The sequence below is a fragment of the Oculina patagonica genome, chromosome 4, assembly GCF_052425735.1.
Source record: "Oculina patagonica isolate OP01 chromosome 4, crgOcupat, whole genome shotgun sequence".
NCBI lineage: Eukaryota > Metazoa > Cnidaria > Anthozoa > Scleractinia > Oculinidae > Oculina > Oculina patagonica.
In genome coordinates, this window is record NC_135761.1 from 15,583,477 (window position 1) to 15,607,016 (window position 23,540).

The following is a 23,540-nucleotide window of genomic DNA, read 5'->3' on the forward strand; positions in this document are numbered from 1 at the left end:
ATAAACAAAGATTTTCAAGCAGCAAGAAGCTTTGTTACCTTTCCCCTCTAGTATCAATAATTTTCTTTTTTTACTTAAAAATTAACAAACTAAAAAATCCAATAAACTTGTTTGGTCCATTTACACGGTTTTCAAGATAAATAATTGATGTGATAATTAATGTTAGCTATTTTTATGAGGGATACGATTGAATGCTTCTTACATAAAGTACTCTCTAAAAAGGCGCCAGGTGGGGGACTTCGCGGGGGACCTGGCGTCGCGGTCCCAACCTCTCTCGACCTTTCTTCACGGAGTCAAATATGGCGGCTGTTGCTTCCGAAAGCGAACAAGTAGTTGATCAATCTAACGCAGGTATTTTAGCGGAAGAAAAACCTGCAGATGAAAAAATAACTGAGAAAGAAGCTAAAGAAGGAGGTGGGTTCTATTGTTAACGAATTTTTGTTGGCAAGTTTTGATCTACAGATATTTTCCGGTCTATGTGAAAAATTGTAAATTAACACGTGGTTTATACCCAAAAACTTTCTCTTCACGCGACTTTCTGAACATTCCATAAAACTGTTGCTTTCTTTCTTAAAGAAAGTGTTAAGTCCTAAAATATTTTAAGGATAATCACAAATCCTGCTTATAAAACAAGATTTTGTACAACTTTGCCGCTAAATATTATGCATGAATGAATTTGAACCTTGCCACAGTAAAGATGTATATAAGCTTACATATAAAATTCTCGTGTGCAGATCGATGAATTCATTCCCTAATCAAAACAGTCGCGTCATAATACTCTGGTACATGGTTGCCGCGATTATTAACTATGTGTTGATAATAAATCGTTATGAATTATACAGTTTATCTCAACAATCTTGTCAATTTGACATTTGACAGGACTAAATCACTGCTAAAATTTGACAATTATTGTCAAAATCATAGACTGTTAGTTAACAATTAAACAAAAGTAATAATGTTTAGCTGTCAGGGCTACCGTATTTTCGCGATTAAACGCCCGTGGCATTTATTTTAAACGTAGCCTGGTGGACTGGCATTTACATGTAGACTCCTCAGTTTATTTAAGACGATGTTCATTAAACAAGGGTATTTATTCATTCTTTTTGACAAACATGTATCTGGTTAATATTCCTACAGCTTATTGTACCTTAAGTAAATACCTGAGGGGCCCATTTTCAACTGCACCTAAAAGACCCAGCGTTTATTTGGTACCCAGCGTTTAATCAAGAGAAAAAAGTATGGTATTTCGGAAGCAGTGCATTACTTTGGTTCATCCACTTGAGTGTGTTTAATTGTTTTTATTTTTGGTCTGCAACTCTCCATATGCCCCTACTCAGCTCCCAGGGGGGGGGGGGGTACTCCGGCTTGTAAATGACAGAGATAATCGAAGAAGGTTCAAATTGTCGATTCTGGGATTTTTTTGGGTAAGAAGATTTGGCAAGTATTTTTTTGGGTGACTTGATTCAAATAGGGGATCTTTTAGGGTATTAAAAACAAACATGGGCTCCTGAAACAAACTTAGCATTTATGGTATGATGAATAATCAAACGCGAGCGTTATTGCCCCTCCTTTTTTTAGGGGTAATTTGACAAGGGATTTTTTTAGGGGTTATTTTTGGTCCAGGGGTTTTTTTTTGGGTAATGTCGGAAGACTTAGGGATTTTTTTGGGTCCTGAGTTTTGCCTTCATTCGATCATCCCCGTCATTTACAAGTCGGAGTACCCCCCCCCTGGGACTTAGCTACAGCTGGCTCATTTCTTTATGATAAGGGATGCGCAGTACTACCAAATGTGCTTGTGATTGGTTGAAACTTGCAGTGGCAAAGAGGTACTTGTCCACTAGCCTGGGGCTAGTGAATTTTGTGTTCGGGCTAGTGGACTTTATCCTTCAAATGCACAACGGGCAAGTGAAGCAGGCCTTTAGACAGGGGGCCATCCAAGCGCTGAGGATCGCACTCATGAGAATTTTTGGTGGGATAGTAAATTGGATCTCTTTTTTGGGGAAAATTTTATTATGTTCACTTGTAATTAATATCTTGATTATTTTGCCTTTTTCTCAGAGACAAAAGATGATGCTAAAGATGAACCTAAAGACAAAGATAAAGAAGAATCCAAAGATGAAACAGAAACTGACAAGGTAGGGTTAAAAACTATAGACTTGCTTTAAGGATGCATAAATTATTTAAAATAGAAACAGATTCAAAACCTTACTTTTTTAAATTATTATGAGGTACAGTACAACCTCGGATCATTTAGTTTCTGGAAACTGCTCACCTACCCCCCCCAAACCTAACATTTTGCCCAAAGCAATAAGTAAGGGTTAATGTTAGGTTTGGGGAGGGGAGGGAGCTCCCAGAAACCTAAATTGATCCACAACCTCTTTACAATGGTCACTTTAAGGCAAAACCAGGACTGTGCTCCAGGAGAGCCCGGGTGCCTCGGGCGACCTACTTTTGTCTTTGAATGATCTGTAAACTTGTCTATCATGAAAGCTTTTAAGAGCTGGGCAGCCAAGATTTCTTACAGAAGAACGTTCGGACACCCTGTAATATTCTAAGAGCATAGCTTTGAAAACTAAATGTATGGATCAGTGCACAGTTGGGACAAAAAAAATCCTGGTCATTCTAGAGAGGTGTTAGTTGTTTGTTGTGATATGTGATAAACATGGTAGCTTATCGACAGTTTGTTATGTCACATGATATGTTAGAGTATAAATGGGGACAGTAAAGACGCAGAAGAAAAAACAGCTGACAGCGAGGAGGGTTTGGGTGATAAGGTGGCAAAACATTACAATGAGCACCCCGAAGGAAGCAAGGAAAGCAGAAAAGAAAGTCCCATATTCTATTTAAGAAATTTTAACAACTGGGTGAAGAGCATCATTATCGGTGATTGTTTGGACAAAATCAAGAGGTAGGTGACAGCTTGACAGGTTAAAATGGGTAGTTAAAGTGCACCTAACCCCCGAAACAATACTTTCAAAATTGATTGTACATGAGTTAGAGAGTTGAATGGTTAAATATTTCTTCATCTCAATGTTGCGTTTTTAAGTTATGAAGGTTTATTTTTCTAATATGTTAATGAGTATGACGTCTACCCAGTCTTCATTCAATATACAGATTTTGACTGGTTCACACAAGCAGTATTTAAAAAGCATTATCATAATACTCGCAATTTCCACAATTTTTATTGTAAATTTGGTGTCTGTTCATGGCGAGTAAATAATGATATAAGCAAAACAAGTATGCTTAAAAGCCTGGGTAGACGTCATACTCATTAACATATTGGAAAAATAAACCTTCATAACTTAAAAACGCAACATTGAGATGAAGAAATATTTAACCATTCAACTCTCTAACTCATGTACAATCAATTTTGAAAGTATTGTTTCCGGGGGTCAGGTGCACTTTAAAATGAGGGGATCTGCTCCCTTAAATCACGTGTTCGCGAACAACATTTACCCAATGTTCATTTTACAAATGATTGTACCCTTGTTTGTACTGCAGTGGGGCAGGTCCCAGCAGCTGAATGACTAAAAAAAGGAATGAAAAAAAAAAAACTAAAGAAAAATAAATAAATACAGAAGAATCCCCAATTTCTTGAACCTCCAAGGGAAATGAAAATTGGCTTGAGGAATGCATGATTCCCTCTATGACGCACGCCTGCAGGGAGTCATGGTAGTTGTATTTATCAAACCATGCGGGAAACTTAGCAACGATGAATACAACTACCGTGATTCCCTGCAGGCGTGCGCCATAAGGGGATCGAGCATTGGGAAGTTCAAGAAATCAGTGGTAAAATTACAGTGTTTCACTAACAAAAGGGAAATAACTTTACCTTCAAGTTATCAAGAGGCTTGAGAAAACGAGGGTTTGAAAAATCGGGAATCCACTTTACAATAATCAATAAGCTAAGCAATAGCCCTGCAACCAGGGAACTACTGTAGGCCCCTTGTGAAGATGATATTAAACTAATGTAAATTCTTTTGTTATCCTGGCAGAGGGAATTCAGGGAGGGATATAGCTGTGCTTGATCTCTGCTGTGGAAAAGGTGGAGACCTTCTGAAATGGCAGAGAGGAAGAATAAAGAAACTTGTGTGTGCAGGTGAGGTGTCAGAGGATTATTTCTGTTCTGAGTTTGTTAACTGCTGCAAACATACTGCTTGATGAAGCAAGTTTATTAAATCTCCAAGTTTACCTGTGTTTTAGATTGTTTGAGGACTTTTTGTAATGAAATGCAATCTTACGTATATGTTGTGGTTTAATTTGATCTTTGGTTTAAAATTTTTCAAACCAGTTTGATTTTTATTTCCCTTTGTTTCAGGTTATGCCAATGAATATGAGACAATGAAAAAAAAATCAAACTGGTTTGAATTTGCATGTTGATATGGGAATTATATCCTTTTCTTACAGATATTGCTAAAGTTTCTGTAGAACAGTGTGAGGAGCGATATAAAGAACTTCAAAAGACACATGAGAGCCGACGTTATCGGGACCCTCTCTTTCAACCTGAGTTTATCACTGCGGATTGTAGCAAGGTAACGGAAATGACACAAATTCCTACTACTGTAGTGTAGCATTCTTTACACATACAAGAACCAAGGGAGTCTGTTAATGATTCACAAGGAGCTATGTAGCTGGTTCTTTAACATGGTTTCCCTTGCATTTATATTATTGCTTCTCTGTCTGGATGGGATCCTAACCACTGACGGGTTAGCTCAGTTGGTAGGGCGACGGACTACTGTGCGGGAGGTGTCGGGTTCCAGTCCCAGACCGGACCAACACTCAGGGTCTTAAAATAACAGAGGAGAATATGCTGCCTTTGCAATGACATCAGCAGATGGTTTGATATTCAAGTCTTCTCAAATAAGGACAATAAACCGTAGGCCCCGTCTCCTGCATCTTCAGTGTTACAGTCAGCAGGGGACGTAAAAGAACCCACACACTTATCGTAAAGAGAAGGGCATGGAGTTCCCGGTGTTGTGGTCTGGTCTTTACCCATTGTGCTGTGTACTGTGCAATAAGAGAGACCTCGGGCCCGCAGTAATTGGCTCTGCTGTTGCAGGTACCCTGTCTTAAGTTATAAGGCGAAGCTAATAAAATAAAATAAATAAAAAAAATCCATTGCCGGTTAGAGCAATTTTCATTTAACCTGAATGACTGTTTGTAAACAGAACATGGACAACAAGTGAACTGATAGATAAAATTCAATTGGTAAAAAAAAAAAACGTAAACAAGCCCGGGCGAGTTTGGGTTGGTCTAGTAAATCAGGACAGGCAAGACATGCAATTGAACAAGATTCTCCTACTGTCTGGAGGATTTTATCAGTTATGACTGGTTCGTCAAATGATACAGGTGCATTTTCTTTTACCGTAAAGTTCCGTGTATAAGCCGCACCTTTTTCCTCTAAATTCAAGTCAAAAATCGGGGGTGCTGCTTATCTACGGAAACATCTCTGGTTGGAGTTCTCAAAGGCCTAATTAATATTCATAAAAAAACTTCTCAAGACGTCATGAAAACTTTGTTGTTGTTCACTACCTTTTAGTTCCTCTGCAAAGCTGTTTGCAGTGAAGCGTGCCAGTCACTTCGAATCATGTCTTTCCGCCGCGTGCGAGAAGGCACCAAGATAAACGCAAATACTCACAAGGCAAATTGCTGACCGCTTCGGTTTTTTATTGACCTTCACAGCAAATTCATCTGCTGGATTAACAAACTCTTATTCTGCATGAAGTTTTAATCCAGTTGCGGGTAGCAGTTTCCAAGAATCTTGAAATAAAAACGTGGTTCCTTCCGAAGTAAATGCCGCCATGTTTGTTTTTAATGCCCAGACTCCTCTCTACAATTTAGAGCTTGGCTACTAAGCATTCATCATTCGCGAACGATTCGAACAAATTTCAAGTGTTTCAGGAGTGTTTAAAAGTGATAATCTCGAAAAAATGATATCAAGAGAGCATCCAAGTTTAAGATATTGTGAACTCAAACTAAAAAGGAGGTATGACAAGTGAAATTTAGCTTTCGTAAGTCTTAATTTATATTAAACATTGCAACAACCACCGTGTCAGTGTCTCGAAACTGTGCTTGTTTGCCCTTGATTGTTTACCAATAGAACTTCACTTGAACTTCAAACTTTATGGTCTGTATATTTTTTTCCAAAATTTGAGCTTCCAAATCGGGGGGTGCGGCTTATCTACGGGTGCGGCTTATACACGGAACTTAACGGTATGTGGTGGGAAACGAAGATGTTGTGCAAAAAAAAATGAACTTAACTGTTCAACTATTGTCATGTCAAACAGAAGATTGACTCTGACTAATGAAAACACACACTTTCAAGGTCAAACAAAAACCACTCTATCCCACAGAGGTTTGTCAGGTTGTTAACACCTTGTTAGTACCCATTTATACTCCTGGATGGAGAGAAGCACCAGTTGAAGCAAGAGCAGATTACATTGTATGTTCCCCAATAACATAATATTGCAATGAGCCATACTTACTACTTACTTATCCTCATCGGGCCCATGAGGACTCTTGAGGCCGGCCAGAAAACTGCGCCATCCATCCCGGTTCGCCGCCGATGCGATAGCTGCCCCCCACGAACACCAACCCAGCTGGCAATGAGCCATAGGCCTCAAATAATTTTCTAATGACATTCTAACCATTTGGCTTCCATGCCTTCCACTCATTGTCAACTTATCACTGTCAGGTCCCCAAATTGAATTTTTATTATTTGTGTATTGGCAGGAACGTCTCGCAGACATATACCAGGATAAAGAACTTCAGTTTGATTTAACAAGCTGCCAGTTTTCTTTCCATTATTCATTTGAGAGTTTTGAGCAGGCCGACATGATGCTGAAGAACGCATGTGAGAGACTCAAAGTTGGAGGTTTTTTCATAGGAACAACACCTAATGGATATGAACTAATGTAAGTATCTTTAGTTATTGTTTTTATGACCTGCCTTCAGGGTGTTTTGTGATTTCTGTGTATAGCCCTTCTGTGTTTAGACCTGTTTCTTTTGTTATTAATTTAACTAAACATTTTTATACTGCAATCATGGATTGGAAATAGAAAAGTTGTGATAAGTGAAGGCTTCAAATGGTCTTTTGCTTTCAGTATATAGGGTAATCGAAAGTGCAGATATGTTGCTGTGCTTGTTATGCATCAACCATATTGACTGCTGCAATTTTTACACTTTTAAATGTTTTTATTTGTTTTTTGATATTTCAAAAATTCCCAGCCATTCAAAGAGCCAACAACCGCAAATTAATAATACAATTTCTTATACAAGCTTTGGCAACTTTTCCAACTAGTTTGCATTGTTTCTAATTTTCCATCGGCTCATATTCATTACCAGCAATGACCATCTGAAACAAAGGGAAATAAAAATCCAACTCGGTTTTTAACAAAAGTTTTTAAGACCAAAAGTGGACAGAATATATGATTCCACTTCCTTTCAAAATGACATTACCTATTGAGTGGAAATGGCATATTCCAATTTTAACTTTTAGCAACAGTAAGTGGCAGTCTTTGGCATTTGTTTTATTATGCCTCTTACATTGTCTCTTCTTGTCTTTGTTTTAGTCGTCGATTGGAAAAGTCCGAAGATCTCTCCTTTGGAAATGACGTGTATAAAGTTACATTTGAAAAGAAAGATGACTATCCATTATTTGGATGCAAATATGGTTTTCATCTTGAAGGAGTGGTTGATTGCCCTGAGTTCCTTGTCTACTTCCCCCTGCTTGAAAAGTATGTATTAGATAATTTATTTGCCACTTCAGAATAAATATTAATACAAATTTAACAGTAAGGTAGGGCAAGGAGACCTCCAAGAAACCACCAGGCTTAAAGGGGAGGCCACCTTGGTTATTACCGGTAATATGTTTATAATTAAGTTGTGAACGTGCAGCTTGGCACATGCACAACTGATGGCCCCTTGTAAATAAATTTTTCATGCTGTGCTTAGTTAATATGGTTCTACACTGTTTCTACTTTTTATTGCCATTAATTTCAAAATGCTAGATATTAGCAATGATGTTAGCAAAGTCTGCCCTAAACATGGCAGCTATAACTTCATTAATCATTGTTGAATGTCTCCTGTTTCAGAATGGCAGAAAAATATAACATGAAGCTATTGTTTACAAAGACATTCCACGACTTTTTCCGGGAAAAAACCAAAGATTCCACCACACTACTGTACAAGATGAAAGCACTGGAGGTATTTGAATATTGACTATCCCTCCATATTTTTAGCGCTTTTCCTTTGGCAGGAGTATTTTTTGCAGAACGCAGAATGATGGTCAGGGGGTTGCTTGCGGTTAGCTTTTATTTGTTGTTAGCGTTACGTACTATTGCCTTCCTCCCTCTTCTGCGTTTAAATAGTCCCGCCGCTTTTCTTTTCCGTTCTTTGTGCTGTGTTGCAAGGAGAAAACGAGGTTTCAAAAGAAAAAAAAAGGAAAAAAAAAAAAAAAAAAGGAGGAAAAGCAATCAATGGTTTCTTGAGAAATTTTCTTCGAGGGAAGAACTGTCAAACTTAAAAACGTCAGCCCAACGTTTTCAAGTTGTTGGCCACTTCACATATTAACAACTGTCATGACTTGTAAAGTAGGTTTCACCGGTAGCAAGACCAGGACACTTATGAGTGGATTTAAATTTCATACCAACACCTTCATGGCATTTTCAAATTGCACTAAATCCCGGAAATACTGCCCCCTTAAATAGTCATTGAATTAATTTGCTGTTTGTCTCTTTTACAAGACATACCCTCCACGCCAAGAGGGTGACTGCTTAGTATCAACTGCAGAGGATGCATATACACACGCCAAAGACTTTTTAGAAGGAATTCAGCTGAATCAAGATAAATCTTCATCAACAAGCAAGTATAGGGATCATAGGGAAAAGAACTTCAAACATGTGGTGAGTGACTAATACATTTACTTTAACCTGCATGCTAAGAATAAATCTGATATCTCTTTCTAATTGGCAGTAACTTTTGGGATATTGTGCACCAGTATTCAGCATTAGATGGTAGACGCAGTGGCCAAATGCTTAGCTCGCAGAACTCCGAATTGAGTGGGCCATGTTCAAGCCCTAGCTGGGGTCATGTTGTTGTGTTCTTGGGCAAGACACTTTACCCCTTTTCTCTCCCCCAGGGGTCAATTCAATAAAACATTTACAAGTGTAGCTTTTGTTTTCAACCTCTTAAACAATAGCTAAAGTTGTACCCATGTAAATTACACTAAATTGACCCCAGGTGTATAAACAGGTACCGGCGAACTAATGCTGGGGATAACCCTGCAAGGGACTAGCATTCCATCCAGGAGGGAGTAGAAATACTCTTAGCTGCTTAATGCTTTGGATACCGGGGTAAGCTTTGGCTTGAATTCTTTTGAATTTCTTCTCACAACTTGGGTTCTTTTTTTCGACGTTTTGGCTTGTTTACAAGCTAAAAACGTAGAATAGGGGTTATGTGGCCAAAATTTGGACCACATATTTGTAAACTCTCAAGGGACTTTTTTAATTTCTCAAGGGACTGTTTTAATTTCTCAAGGGATTACTTTCCGCTGTGGGTGATCACTTGCGATCTCATGGAAAAAAACGTGACTTGTCACATTTACAAACGTTATATAACAATTTTAAAAGTGACATGTCAGCTTTCTTATCTCAACGCACGTGTGTCTGAAAGGCGATCTATAAAAAGCGTCGCACAAACAATGGATTGCGTAACTAAAACACGAATAAATAATCACTAGCACTTACATTGTTTAAAAATTACAAACGTCAAAATAAACCATACCAAAAAACTCGCTCTTTTCAAAGATATTATTGAAGTTAAAACAAATGCAAGAGATGGGGGCTTCTTTTAGCTTATGAGCGGTTAAAAATTCAGCCAAATTTGGTCGCTTCATCAGCCTAGGTCGTTAGGGACGAGACCTCGCGTTGACAGAAATGTTGCATGAATCGGCTTTACAACATGCGATCGTATCTACGCAGTTCGAGTGGAATTTCAGTCAAAGACAGCAAAATTCTTTCGTATTTCATCTTCAAATATAATTCGAAAGCATTCACTGTATATATGGCTTTTGTTTAATCCTGAGTCTTGATATCCGACCCTCGCAGAGCCTAGACAAAATGCAGCTTGAGTGTAACGATTTGTTTACGCCGCAATTATATTTTTATTGCACTGTTTATTTGTGTAATGTTAAGGAATATGTGTATAAATACCCGGCGCGGACGAGCCATTTTTGACAAAATTATATGGCTGCATTTCCTCCGTGAAGATAGGAAATTGTTAAACTAAACTACAAAGAAACTGTAATGATAAGTTCGAAGAACAATGCACAGGATAAACCTTCGACTTATACTTCATGCAAAAACGTCGATATCTCGAAGAGACTTTGATTCAATCTTGTTATGTATGACCAACAATTATTTTTAATGATAATTTTTACATTTGTTTGCAGGGGACAATGTCAAAGGCTGAGTGGGAAGCTGCTGGTGAGTGGGAGATTTTCAGAGCTATTTTCATTAACTTCTAGAACACCTTCCTCTCTTGTGTATGTCAAGTAGCTGTGTGACTGTTGAAAACGTTTTCTGAATAATTAATAGATTTTAGAAACTGAGAAACCTTCAACACATTTGTGATATTTTTTTCTGAACAAAATGTTGGGTCATGCCATTTTCTGGCATTTTGCTTAATCATATATTTATTTCTTGATGAGCCAATTAATTAATTAATTAATAAATTATTGTTGGCCAACGTAAAATAAGTTTCAACAATGGCAACTTCAGAATTAGCCTGCTAGAGCAAACAGCTTTTGAGGCTCAAGTTTTACCCACTGGCAGGTGAAATTCAAGGCGAAAAAGCCATCTGCTCTCAAAGGCTACATGCACTTCAGAATTGGCATGGGAGGTGTCCAACACTTTGTCTTCACTGCTTCACTGAGGCTGATGTGTTTTTTGATGGAATTATGCATTATGTTGTAAAACAAAATTTTCTGTAACCAGTAGGTCATTCTATTTACTAATTTAACTTATAAACTACAGATGCTTCTGTGGAAAGTAGATTTTTTAGTCAAGCTGTTTTCAAATGACATTTGTTTTTTGTTTGTTTTAGGAGTGTACTTGGCATTTGTGTTTGTCAAGATCGACCCTGAAGCTGAGAAAAAGAAGCTTGAGGAGGCAGAAAGAAGGGCGAAGGAAAGAGCAGAGCGAGAGAGGGAGAGGGAAGAGAGAGCTAAAGCTGAACAAGAGAAAGCTGAACAAGCTAAAGCTGAACGAGAGAAGGTAGAACAAGCTAAAGCCGAACAAGAGAAAGAGGAAACATCAGAAGAAAAACCAGAAGAAATGGAGGCAGAACCCACAGAGGCTACCGAAGAAAGCACTCAGCGTGAATCAAGGAAACGGAAACATGAAGAGGAGGCTGCGGCAGCCGATGATGATGATGACGATGGTGAACCAGTTGCGAAGAAACAAGAAGCTGATGACGAAGCTACTGGTTGAACACTTTATTGCGGTTTTCAGTGAAATGCGAACTCTGAAATTCAAGGTTTACGCATTTTGCTGCTGTCAATCATCTTAGTGGACCTTTCGGGAAACAGAAGTTCACTTCAATCGGGTCAAGGTCAAGTGTTTCAGTTGCGATTGGTAGATTTTGATCCATTTTGTTTGTTTCTGTTTTTCATGGTTCGTTAAATGTCGCCATAATTATGATTGACGGCAGCGAAAAATACAATTGTTTGTTGGATTCTGAATTATTTTCAGAGTTCGCATTTCACTGAAAACCACAATATCACTTAGAGTATGTGACTATTAAGAATTCAGAAGTACGGTATTAGAGATGGGGTAGAGGGGAGTAGGTGAGGTGAGGGAGGTTTTCTTTGCCTCTAGAACTATAGTTTTTTTTTTCAAATCCAGACAAAAGAAAACATTCTTTGTAGGTTAAGTTTTTCTTTCAAGTGGAGCATAATCACTTGGTTGAGTGTGATTTGCTAGTTAATACTTTTTGATCAGCAGTAAGCTCAAAAGTGATATTAGGAGATCGTCCAGAGTAATCTGGATAAAGAGTGAAACAAACCAAAAAACGACAAGCACATATCCTTACAGTATGTACATTCAATTTTCTTCCAATCTTGTAATGAACTTGCCATACTGTTGGTCTTTCAAACTTGTCAGCCAACCAAGAAGCCAAGACCCACACACTTTAAATTTTTTCTGCCTTCAAAACTAACATAGCCTGCGAGCATGCTCACATTTTGGAATACAAACATGAGTGGAAAAGCTGAGAAAACAAATTGGCTCTCTTTGCGCTTCTGCCCCAGACTTCTCTTACGCTAGCTGGCTTCCCTCGCAGACTTGGTCTAGTGACTTCGCCACTTGTGTGCGTATTCCCAAACGTGAGTCTGCAGGCTAAAACTAACACGATTTTGATTGGCCATGCAAGGGCAAAGCCAACATCAAGCTGTCAAAACGTTGTCATATTGGTGCCTTGTGTTTTACTGTCAAAGAAAGGAAAGGGAAGCAGTCAGTTCTAGTGTAAATCAATTAATAGATACTGCTAGAGGCTGAAAGGATCATGCTGGTAGTTTTAAATCTCAGAAACATCAAAATCGAAACTCACAACATCAACAGACTTTGTAGCCAAGGGACTGTGCCTGCTTTGCTTGTTTATGTCCCAAGCTTAAAATGCTTCATCTCCTTATTAATTGCTGTACAGTTCTTTTCATGTTAGGTGGGAGGAGTTAGTTGTTCATGAAGACAATGTTTTTTTGACCTGCAAGCAAAGTTCCCTTTGAGTGTAGAAAGATCGAAGGGGAGTCTGATTGCAGAGTACAAGTTAATATGTCCAAATAATGTTTTTCTTTCTTCTCAAAACCTTTCTGCTTGATATTGTATTGATTTTGTAAGGAGAAATTTGATGTTGAACGACTGATTTGTTATCACATAGTAGAAGTTTTGAAACACTCTGTACATATGAATCTGTTAGGACCTCTAGTGGTCACCTAAAAGTGTGCCTTTTAAAAAATGTTAAAACACTGATTGTTGTGATGTCTAAACAAAGCGTATTTACTCAAATGTGCATTTTACTCTTGCACTTGTGAATATTTCCACATTATTTGTTTGACCCATTCTGCGAAGGTCTTTTATTCAAACTGCTAAATTTATTTACTATGAGTAAGTGTATTCCATTAGTGAAAACTTGCTATAAATTATGTTGTGTTGTAGTGTTTTATCAATGTTGTATGCTGTATCTTTGATTAAAAAATATTATAATTGTTGTTAACTTGTGATGCACTACTTTTTGAATTTTAAATACTTCCACCGTGGGAGATCCAATCAGATTCGCGCATTTCCAATAGAGCACGGCTGAGTTTCTACTTAATAACTTTTAATAACTTTTTTTAATAACTTATTTCATGTGTTTTTAGATGTTTAGGAGCTATTTTGGCCGTCACGGATAGAGGATTTTTTTATAACTTTACCTGTATTTCATGCGTTTTTAGATGTTTAGGCGCCATTTTTGCGAACACGTTTACGCAAGCCGTTCATACATTGTCTCTAAATTTTTTCAGGCACGTAAAAAATTACGCGTCAGTGGAAATCCACCATTATTCACAAAAACATGATTTTAAATAGAAAAATATTTGATTCATGCGAGGTTGGTTTTCATGTGGTTATGTTTAAAAAGTTCTGTTCTCCAAGGACTTGTCTTTTGACAGAGCCATCCGCTTTAAGTTGTTGCCTCTTGCATTCTTCTTTAGCCCAGCAATCTACAGCCTTGAACAATTCCACTTCTCTGATGTTTAGCGTGTCCAGTTTTACTAAACGGTTTAGAAAAGATCTCCCCATGCTCAGAAAAATTCATCTGATTCCAAGGCTTCCTCCGTGTCTTTGTCGATCAAAACCCAGCAGTGACACAAAAGATTCATTTTCATACAGTTCAGCGTGTTGTAACTATTCAAAGCTATTGGTGGAGCCCCTAGGCTCGATTTCCAGCCGTTTTGTGAGCCCGCGTTCCTTGTTGGGAGGAGGATGACGCACCGGACTCCCAGAACGGCTGGAAATCGAGCCTATGGAGTAGAGCCCCCAGCTAGCATGAAACCAAGCACGAAGGACGTCCTGAAGTTGTTAATGAAGGTTAAGATGGATTTCACAGCAAAAAGATATTCCAAAAAAAAAAATAGTCAAGTTTTTATAAGATGCTGTATTTTTTCCTCACACTTTCTTAGTTTCAGTTGTAAATCGCTTATCTTTACAAGCTGCATGTACGCATCATAGGTAGTTCCAAGCGGGGGGGGGGGGGGGGGGTACTCGAAAAAGTTTTGTACGGGGAGGCTCCGCCCGGAGATCCAACCCCTTACCCTTTTTGTATACCATTTTGATAGAAAAGGTACCCCTTTTGTATACCTTTTATTGCAAAAAGGCACCCCTTTCATATACCTACACGACATCACATTTACCTAAAACGGGAAGTTTCCTTGTCATTACCGAATGGTAATGAGGTTATGTTATGGGCCGCATTTTCTCACTCGAACACTCACTCACTCGATTCTGATATCAAACCGCAATTAATTTAGCATTAAAACGAGAAACGTGCTGACAGAAAGGTCCTTTAAACGCATTCAGCACATGTCAATCAAATCTCAACCTCGTTCCAGGGTCTCTCTCTTTCAGGGAACTAAATTGAATTTCACAAAACAAATCGAAAGAGGATCACTTCCACTTATCCTCTGGTGATAAAAGAGAAAAGAATTCGCCAACGAAGCCTCAGAGCATAGGCTATCAATTACCCATTCACGTTAGAAAACATTCAAAGACGCGTTTTAGGAAACACAACATCATGCACGTTTTTTTTTCGCGTCACATCATCTTCGTGTCACGTCATCCGTTCTTCATCTTTTGAGTCGTGCAGAAACGCGCATCTTTCTCTCAAATTTTAATGGCTGCTTAAAATAACGCTATACGTGCTGGCAGAAAAGTAAACATATTCACAAAACAATTTACTTAATGCTAAAAAGGATCAAAGGACACTAAATATTTTTTGTGATAAAATAGAATTCGCGCTACGAAGCCTGAGAGCACGAACCATCAATGACGCAATTCCCATGGAAATTCACAGGGAAATAAAGTGAGATGTGTTACATTATTGAACGCTTATTTGAAGAAAAAAAACTATCAATGACCCATTCACGCAAGAAAACATTCGAAGGCAAATTAAGTGAGATTGTGACATTACTGATAGCACCAATGAACTACATATAGTTACGCTTAAAAACTGTTAAAATTATTACGCTCGCCTTGTGACGTGTTTTAGTCAACACAACACCCACGGCACGTTTTTGTTTCGCGTCACGTCACCTCGTGTCACGTCATCCGTTTTTCATTTTTTGACTCGAGCAGATACACGAAGTGCCGGGCGTATCTTTCCTCAATTTTTTTTCGCTGCTCAAAAATAACGCTATACGTGCCGACAGAAAAGTAAACATATTCACAAAACAAATTTACTTAATGCTTAAAAGGATCAAAGGTAATACACTAACCGGTAAATATTTTGGGTGAAAACGAATAGCGCTACGACCCCTGAAAGCACGAGCCATCAATGTCGCAACTCACGTGGAAAAATAAAGCAAAGTGAGATTGCTTTACTTTATTGGACACTTATTTAGAAAAAATGCAGAGGTCGGCACTTCATCCATCGAATTACCATGAGGTTGCTCGAAGAGCCTTTGATTTTTATGTAGCGCTTAATAAATTAAGACGATACAGCCAAAAGTTGCGTCTGCTCGAAATATTTAATGTAAAGGCCTTTTTTAATATCATTATGGTAGATTTTCCTTCCCTTTCATATACCTAAACTTATGAAATCCCTACCCTTTTATATACCTGGAGCCTAAAAAAGGTACCCCTTTCGGGCGGAGCCTCCCCGTATAGGCCATTATAAGTACCCCCCCCCCCGGGGTTCCAAGCCTTTATTATTATGCAGCATTCATTTTGACACATGTCCTCATTATTGCCATCGCAGGGTCTTGGCCCAGAGGTTATATAACTTATATTATGTCGTCTCAACAGCAGCTCAACATTTTTAGATCAATAAAGTTTTTGTGGTCTTCCAATACCGTCTAGCGAGTTGGAACCAAGCTGTTATGCGCAAAGATGTAGGGAGCTATTGAAGAACTGTAAGGATCTTGCTCTGAAGAACATATTGTCATTGACAGCATAAGCTTGAAAGAAGCTACATCCGTGGTTAGAAGTAGCGCCAATTTATCACAGCGATTACTTTTATTTCATTGTACGTATAATTGTTTTGAAATAACTGCTCATCTAATCCTAACTCATTATATAAGTATTTTGATAGTTCTAATATTTCTAGTAAACGTTACGTCTACATTAGGTTTAGATAATTTTTAACTATAAGTAGTTAATTAGATTTATTGTATTTTTTTTTAAATTTTATCACCATTCTTACTAGTTTTTAGGGTTGCGCCTCGCATGGGTAACATTATTTTCCCGTTTGCGCAATTCCTTTTTGGTCCTTTTCTTATTATTGTAAATTTTTGAGACCGATAAAGTTGATAGATATACTAAACTTTCCCTTTTCATTATATGAAATGTATCAATAAATGTCAGCTTGGATTGTCTGAGTATCCAACCATCATTCCTTTGGTGGTGTTTTTTTTTTCAGTATTTAAGAAGAAAATAATTTACGTTCGTTTGAGCGTAGCGAATTACAACGTAAAGACATTTTCAAAGTACAAATACTATATTTACTCTCTGATAGACGGTTTCGAACTGCGGTCGTCTTCAAAAACACCATTATGATGTTATGACAGCAAAAGTTTTATTTTCCGACAATTTTCCGACAATTTTTCCGAGCACTTTAGTGAGATATGTTTATTTGGATTTAATAACACTGGGCAAAAATAAAATGTTTGGTTTTTTTAGCGGGGGGCATGTTATATTAAAAAGGCGTAACGATAATGAAGGCCTAAAAAAAGTATTTTTCAACTTGCAATATCTGCAATGCAATGTCCAATTACTTTGAAACTTCGGGATATGTTTATTTGATTCAATAAACACATGGGCAAAAAAAAAAAATAAAAAAAGATCGAAATTTCGGTTCATTTTCAATAGCGCTGACCGGTGGCCTTGAATGTCCTCATTAATATCACTATCTCAAAGAGAAAGTTAAAAAACTGAAATCAAAATTCACGCTTATTCTGGATTAGCTCATCGTTCTTGGAACCCTCTGGCCCTAATCTGTTCAAAAGACAATTGGGGTCAAAAGACTGGATCGAATTTTCTCTACCGAGGAGGACTGTGTCGAGACTTCGGTTTTCACTCGAGTCGAGTAGGGTAAGTTCGAACCCATCGCTTTGAGTCGAAAAAGTACACAGGTGTTCGGGAATTTGAGTTATATTTTGTCTTCAATTCACTTTATAATGGAAGAATTTCAAGTTCCTTGAGATATGTAGAGGTAGGTGGTTTGTTTCTATGATAATGAAACTTAAAGCAAACGTTTCTTACAACAGAATCTGCCAAAATAGTGCTGACGACCTAGTGTCTTCGCATGATTGCATCTTATTTAGCTTTAATACTTATGTACGCAAGGTGTGTTTGTTTTCAATTTCCTCCCAAGTCTTGCTTAACACAGATATTTTTTTGCAAACTTTACTATCTACGTTTTTCTGGCACTCGGAAATTTGTTTCAATTGATACAATTATAATTTTTATACGGCCTTTTGTGACGGACCTATGTTCAAAACAATTCGGCTAAGCTGTCGAGCTTAATTATTATGACTTAAATATTGAAAAAAAAGTCACGGTTGTACAAATCTGTTCGACTTATTGTAAGTTATCATCACTTTAGTTTTGTTTACTTGGATACAAGGTGATAAATGTGATGTCTTCGCCCCGTGAGTTTTATTTTTCCGACCACGAATGACGATTCAAATATGAAGTTTACGCTTCACTCGCGCAGGAAAACCACTTGATCTCAAAATTCTCAAAAGACGTGTCATTTTTCTTTCATTTAGAATTTGCAAAAAATCGAGAGACTTCATCGAGAGCCTGAATTATAATGGATTTGCTGTTTTATGTGTAAGTACAACAGTAGTTTTTTGATATTCTAATTCACTAAACCACCACGCGGACACTGGACTGGGGTTCTGGCAGTCTTAATTACAATGCACAAATAATATCTAATTAAGTACACTACACATAATATTGAAATACTGGATTGAAAACTACAAGTAAAATGGAAATCAACTAACGTACACGAAATGAAGTGAGATTAGACACATATAAACTTAAGACTGCCCGGGAATGGGATGGGCGGGCAAAAAAATTGCTAATATAACTATTGGATATGAAAAGCTCTATATGCTATAAAATACGATGTGCACGTATTGCTATGCCTATGCAATTTGTCCCGGGAAATTGGCCTGTAAGTCTTTAAGCAAATAGTAGCTTGCTGATTGGCTGTAAGAATCTTGTGACTATCAGCTACATATTTAAGCTATAAGGTCATTCCCATATGACGCGTATGTTAGACGCCAGGCCCCAAATCCTTGTAACGCCGTGGTCTAGATTTATATTAATAACCCTTTATCAATATCCACCTAAACTACCACGCGGACACTGGACTGGGGTTCTGGCAGTCTTTATTACAATGCACAAATAATATCTAATTAAGTACACTACACATAATATTGAAATACTGGATTGAAAACTACAAATAAAATGGCCCAAACCCAAGTGAAATGTGTAAAGTGGACGAAAATGGAATCCTTGTAACGCCGTGGTCTAGATTTATATTAATAACCCGTTATCAATATCCACGTTGAAATGTACATGTATCCCTTCATGATTATTTAAATGGTTCAGGTGCCGCTCTTTTTAGGTCCCGAGGCTAATGCTAATGCAGAAGCTTGAAAAGTTTGACATTTGAATCAATATAAGTATAATATGATTTTGCTGACTGAAGTTTGACTATGGAATTTCCAAGAAGTGATTCAAACCAAAAAGTTTCTTGGATAAAATTAATGCTATTAGTAGAAACTCAGCTGTGTCATGGAAATCCGCGAATCTGATTGGTTCTCCCACGACATTCGCGGAAAACAGCGCCCGCGAGCTCTTAGCGGTAACTGATTTTGTTTCAAAGTGACAATTTGTAGGTTTGGACGCGATCCAGAGCACAAAACAGACACTCCCCCTGTCAGAGCGAAGTCACCGGCGCGCCCACGCTCAGACCGGGCCGTAGTCTAATTGTTAATTAGTACTTTTAAGTACTAATAAGCTTAAAGCTTATTCTGTATAAGCTTTAGCTTAATGATTACATAAGCGGGGGGTGATTACAGGGTCTGGAAGGGTATTTTCGGGATCCGGGATATGACCAAAATGCAGTGCGGGATTGGGGAAAACGCAAGATATCTTGACGGGATTCGGGATTTGACTGCTCTCCGGGATGTGGGATTAACCGAAATTTAGGCACGGGATGCGGGATTTTTTTAACTTTCTGTCGGGAAATCGGGAAGTAGTCACGACACAAATAGACGTTCAAGCAGCGAACGCGAATAAACCAAGTGAGCACGCGGTGTCTCGTCTCAGATAAGACGCGGTCGACACTGTTCCTGTAAAATTCTTTAGTTCTCTTTCACCATACTGAGGTATGAAAAGCTATTTCGTTTTTGCATGCGTAAGTTCAAAATATAAATCGAAAGCGCCAATCTACATCTTACATTTTCTAGCTTTTGCAGAAAATTCGATTGTTTCTTTTTTTGGGGGGGGGGGGAGGGGAAAAGAAAAAACGGGACTCGGGATAGCTATTTTAAAAAAATGCGGGATGCGGGATTTTCGTAAAAAAGGAGCGGGAATGCGGGATCAAGACCCCCCTTCCAGACCCTGTGATAAGGGGGTAGGCAAATCTGCCAATCCATTCTATTTTTTGGCCAAGTCTGTCAATCTGACTTTATTTTCGTTCAAATCCAAATCTGCATTTCTTAAACAACTTAGTGTGCTATAGTCTCACTGAGGCGGACAGTAGATGTTGTTTTCAATTCCAATTTTTTAAGAAGTTTCGTGCCATTGCTTGTTTTGGCGACAATTCCACCAACATACTGACGAAGACGGACCAAAGTGATCCAAGCTTCATTTAGTATCCAGGTTCGCCTGAGATGAAAAGTCCGGAATCATGCCAAAATTCTCAGCTAATCAGTGATCAGCTCTATTTTGGAAATCCGGAAATCCACCAATGTATTGCAGAAATCCACAATCCATGTGCTTTTTAAGGATATATCCATTCTCGTCCCCATAGCCCTTTCGTTTCTCTTAGCCGGCTTGGCACGAGAAAACAGAGGGCTCTGGGGACATAAATTTTTTTGAATTAATTCGAATTTTTTTGATTGGCTGTTTGGAACAAAGAATTCCTAAACGGAAGTCGAAAACGTAACAACTCTCTCATACATTCTTTTGAAACGTCATGACTGCATACATGAAGACCGGAAGGCCTAGAATCTAGGACTGGAAATCCTGTGTCCCCAGAGCCCTTTGTTTCCTTGTGCCAAGGCCCAGCCGGCTAAGTGAAACGAAAGGGCTATGGGGACAAGAATGCGATATATCCATCGATTTACGAACCTATTCACACCCCTCTAGAAGTGTTTTGCTAAAAAACATAACACAGTGACCTAGGCAAGTGCTCGAATGCAGGCTACTTAAGCCAAACATGCCTACAATTAGGTCATTTTCTTCAGGCACCTCTGGTAATTGATAAGTTCATTCACCTTATATACTATCAGTTAAAACACCACAGTGACTATGTTTCTTTGTTACTTTCTATAATGCTGTTTTATAGGATGTAGAGATCAGTTTATTTTCTGAGGTTTTCTTTGGCAGTTGCTGTCTTCGAAGAATTCCATTTATACACGACCCTTTTTTTTACTTGCCAAGCAATCCTTGATCCTCCCTGTGACTTCCTGCTTTATCTCAGTTCTTTCACATAATCTACAGTGTGTCCCGCCTTGTGGAGATTATTTATTACTACTAAGGGAGCAAAGCTAAGGATAACGCGAATTTACCTTGTTTTGCTAACTTGAATACAATTTATTCTTTTGTTCCAGAATTATAATTGTTGTAATAGTTCTCAAGCTCATATTCTGGATATTTTACTTCTATGCAAGAAATCGAAGACGGCAACTGTCTCTAGCATTGAGGCAACAAAATCAACAGGTCAGTAAAAGAGGAACTTTTCACTACTGTGGTTTAAGGCCCATCTTACTTGACACTCATTTGCCTCTTTTCATTCAGGAGATTAATGTGTACAGCTGGTTAATATCCTGGGAGTGACTTGAAATGGGGCATAATAAGATGCTGTAATTTTAATCGGCAGGGGTGAAGCCCAATGTCCCACTTAATAAGCAGTTCCTAAGGGAGGCGCGGTGGCCTAATGGTTAGTGCGCCGGACTCTGGATCGAGCGGTCCGAGGTCGAGCCCTGGCCGGGGTCACTGTGTTGTGTTCTTGGGCAAGACACTTTACTCTCATAGTGCCTCTTTCCACCCAGGTGTATAAATGGGTACTCGCGACATAATGCTGGGGAGGGTACCCTGGGATGGACTAGCATCCCATTCAGGTGGGAGTAGAAATATTCTTAGCAGCTTAATGCTACCAAAACCGGGATAAGCTCCGGCAGTATGGGCCGCATGGCTCAAGGCTTCCCTTTTTTTGTTTGTCTCACCATATCTTGTGTCTGTTAACTTCCTTTTACTCTTACTGCACTAATTTCAGGCTCCTCAGGGTCGTGAATTTGAGGAGGAGCCAGCAGTTCCACAGCCAGCGTATGTTTTTACTGAATACCCATTTGGACTAGATGAAGCACCAGCTACCTTTCAAGTTCCTCCTGTTTATTCTGAAGAGGACCCTGTCAAACGGGATGAACCTCCACCTCCATATGTGAATGATGACGATACAGAAGGTCTCATAGAGAACCAGGAGAATTGACATAAGAAGTGTAGATTTGAAAAAAGTATGTACATAGTTTACACAGCTTATAATTTTGTTGGTAGATGAAATAAAATTTTAAAAAATACATAAATTAAGGGCACAAGCCTAACGAGATTCTGGATCAGGTTGCTATGGCTACCAAACAGCAGAACTCCTGTAATTAGCAGCCAAACAAAAATTAAAAAAAAAAAAACGTAAGAAACAGTAGCTAGCTGTAAGTACTAGAAAGGTTTCTGTCAAAGGGTGAATGGCTTCTTAATACTTTACACAATTTTTAACAAGGTATAAAATAGTACCGGTAACAAGCTTATGTATAAAATACAGTCAATCTCTCTTAATTGGACATCTCTTATAAGACAGCCTTTTTTTTTTTTTTTTTTTTTTTTTTTTTTTTTTTTTTCTTTTTTTTTTTTCCCCTTTTTTTTTTTTTTTTTTTTTTTTTTTTTTTTTTTCGTCTATACTGAAACTTATTGTATAACTCTAATCTGGGTCTAGAAGTTCTTAACGTAGATTTTATGCAGCTTGGTTATTGTAGTTTCAGTAAAATGTGAACTCTGAAATTCAATCCTCCAACGGTTTACGCTTTTTGCTGCTGTCAATCATCTTAGCGGACCTCTCAGGAAACAGGAGCTCACTTTAACCGGGTCAAAAGGTCACGTCCTTCAGTTGTGATTGGTAGATTTCGATCCATTTTGTTTGTTTTCGTTTTCCATGGTGGTGTTGGCTGTCACCATAATTATGATTGATGGCAGCGAAAAACGCAATCGTTGGATTTTGATTATCAGAGTTTGCATTTCACTGAAAACCGCAATAACAGCATGTTTTACAGTTAATATTAGTCAATAACAAGACTGAATTTTACAGTGGTCTTTTATCCTAGATTATCTTGAGTGATAATAATATTTTGAACAGCTGGTAGATGTCGTAAGAAATGTATGGAGATCAGGAAGGAAAATTAATTTTGTTTGTTAGCTAGCAACTTTGGCTTGGAAGGTTGAGAGTACCCAGAATCCAATTTTAAGAAAGAATGCACACAACATTATAGTAGGGGCATAGAATAGTAAGTGAACTCAGTTAGTTGAAAACAGCATCTCGGAATCAAACGCCTCATTTTGGAAAAGTTTTAAAAATAGAAAAGTGAGTGCCAACATTAATATTATTGTTCTATGCCCATTTAATGATGTATAAAGTAAAAACTTTTCAAAGCTTTCCTATGTTTTTATCAAAGGAGAGCATATTTTTGAGCTTGTTACAGATAGATCCATGTCTGTAATTTTTAACTCTGCTTTGAGGGATTCACTACATCACTAGAGCTACATCATCATCATCATCATCATCACCATCATCAAATTTTTTGATTCTGTTTTTATTTAAGAAATAGTTTGTTGACGTAGGTGTACATGATTTTGTGTCGAAGACTGGAAACTAGTAACATTCTTGTATTATTGTTACACCAAACAGTTTTCTTATTAGAGAGGTTTTTGATGACAAATCAGACTTAAGAAAAGACTGTTGCTTTGCTCTAACTTCAAACTTTTTCCTGTTGCTGGCAGTTTGGA

The 23,540-nt window shown here is 38.1% G+C and overlaps 2 protein-coding genes across 3 annotated transcripts; both read left to right on the top strand.

Moving 5' to 3' along the window:
* Positions 1-253: 253 nt before the first annotated feature.
* On the top strand, positions 254-13,264 carry LOC144649686 (mRNA cap guanine-N(7) methyltransferase-like). Of its 2 annotated transcripts, none has more exons than XM_078509247.1 (11): positions 254-414; positions 2,068-2,135; positions 2,706-2,908; positions 3,996-4,099; positions 4,408-4,532; positions 6,733-6,914; positions 7,572-7,736; positions 8,094-8,205; positions 8,745-8,903; positions 10,451-10,484; positions 11,104-13,264. In XM_078509247.1, exons 1-11 carry the CDS (start codon positions 300-302, stop codon positions 11,487-11,489), a joined length of 1,653 nt encoding a protein of 550 aa, XP_078365373.1. In that variant the 5' UTR covers positions 254-299; the 3' UTR covers positions 11,490-13,264. The 2 variants fall into 2 exon arrangements, with proteins under 2 accessions (XP_078365373.1, XP_078365372.1); XM_078509246.1 differs by having other exon boundaries at positions 258-414; positions 2,059-2,135.
* Positions 13,265-17,316: 4,052 nt separating this feature from the next.
* On the top strand, positions 17,317-22,335 carry LOC144649687 (uncharacterized). The gene is made up of 4 exons (XM_078509248.1): positions 17,317-17,460; positions 18,020-18,083; positions 21,101-21,209; positions 21,766-22,335. Exons 2-4 carry the CDS (start codon positions 18,064-18,066, stop codon positions 21,976-21,978), a joined length of 342 nt encoding a protein of 113 aa, XP_078365374.1. The 5' UTR covers positions 17,317-17,460; positions 18,020-18,063; the 3' UTR covers positions 21,979-22,335.
* Positions 22,336-23,540: the final 1,205 nt, after the last annotated feature.

Excerpts from the sequence above, each read along its gene's own strand:
- LOC144649687 (XM_078509248.1), top strand. The coding sequence starts at position 18,064 with ATGGATTTGCTGTTTTATGT. Across the intron at positions 18,084-21,100 it reads ATGGATTTGCTGTTTTATGT|AATTATAATTGTTGTAATAG; the intron begins GTAAGTACAACA and ends CTTTTGTTCCAG. Across the intron at positions 21,210-21,765 it reads TGAGGCAACAAAATCAACAG|GCTCCTCAGGGTCGTGAATT; the intron begins GTCAGTAAAAGA and ends CACTAATTTCAG.
- LOC144649686 (XM_078509246.1), top strand. The coding sequence starts at position 300 with ATGGCGGCTGTTGCTTCCGAAAGCGAACAAGTAGTTGATCAATCTAAC. Across the intron at positions 4,100-4,407 it reads AAAGAAACTTGTGTGTGCAG|ATATTGCTAAAGTTTCTGTA; the intron begins GTGAGGTGTCAG and ends CTTTTCTTACAG. Across the intron at positions 10,485-11,103 it reads GGCTGAGTGGGAAGCTGCTG|GAGTGTACTTGGCATTTGTG; the intron begins GTGAGTGGGAGA and ends TGTTTGTTTTAG.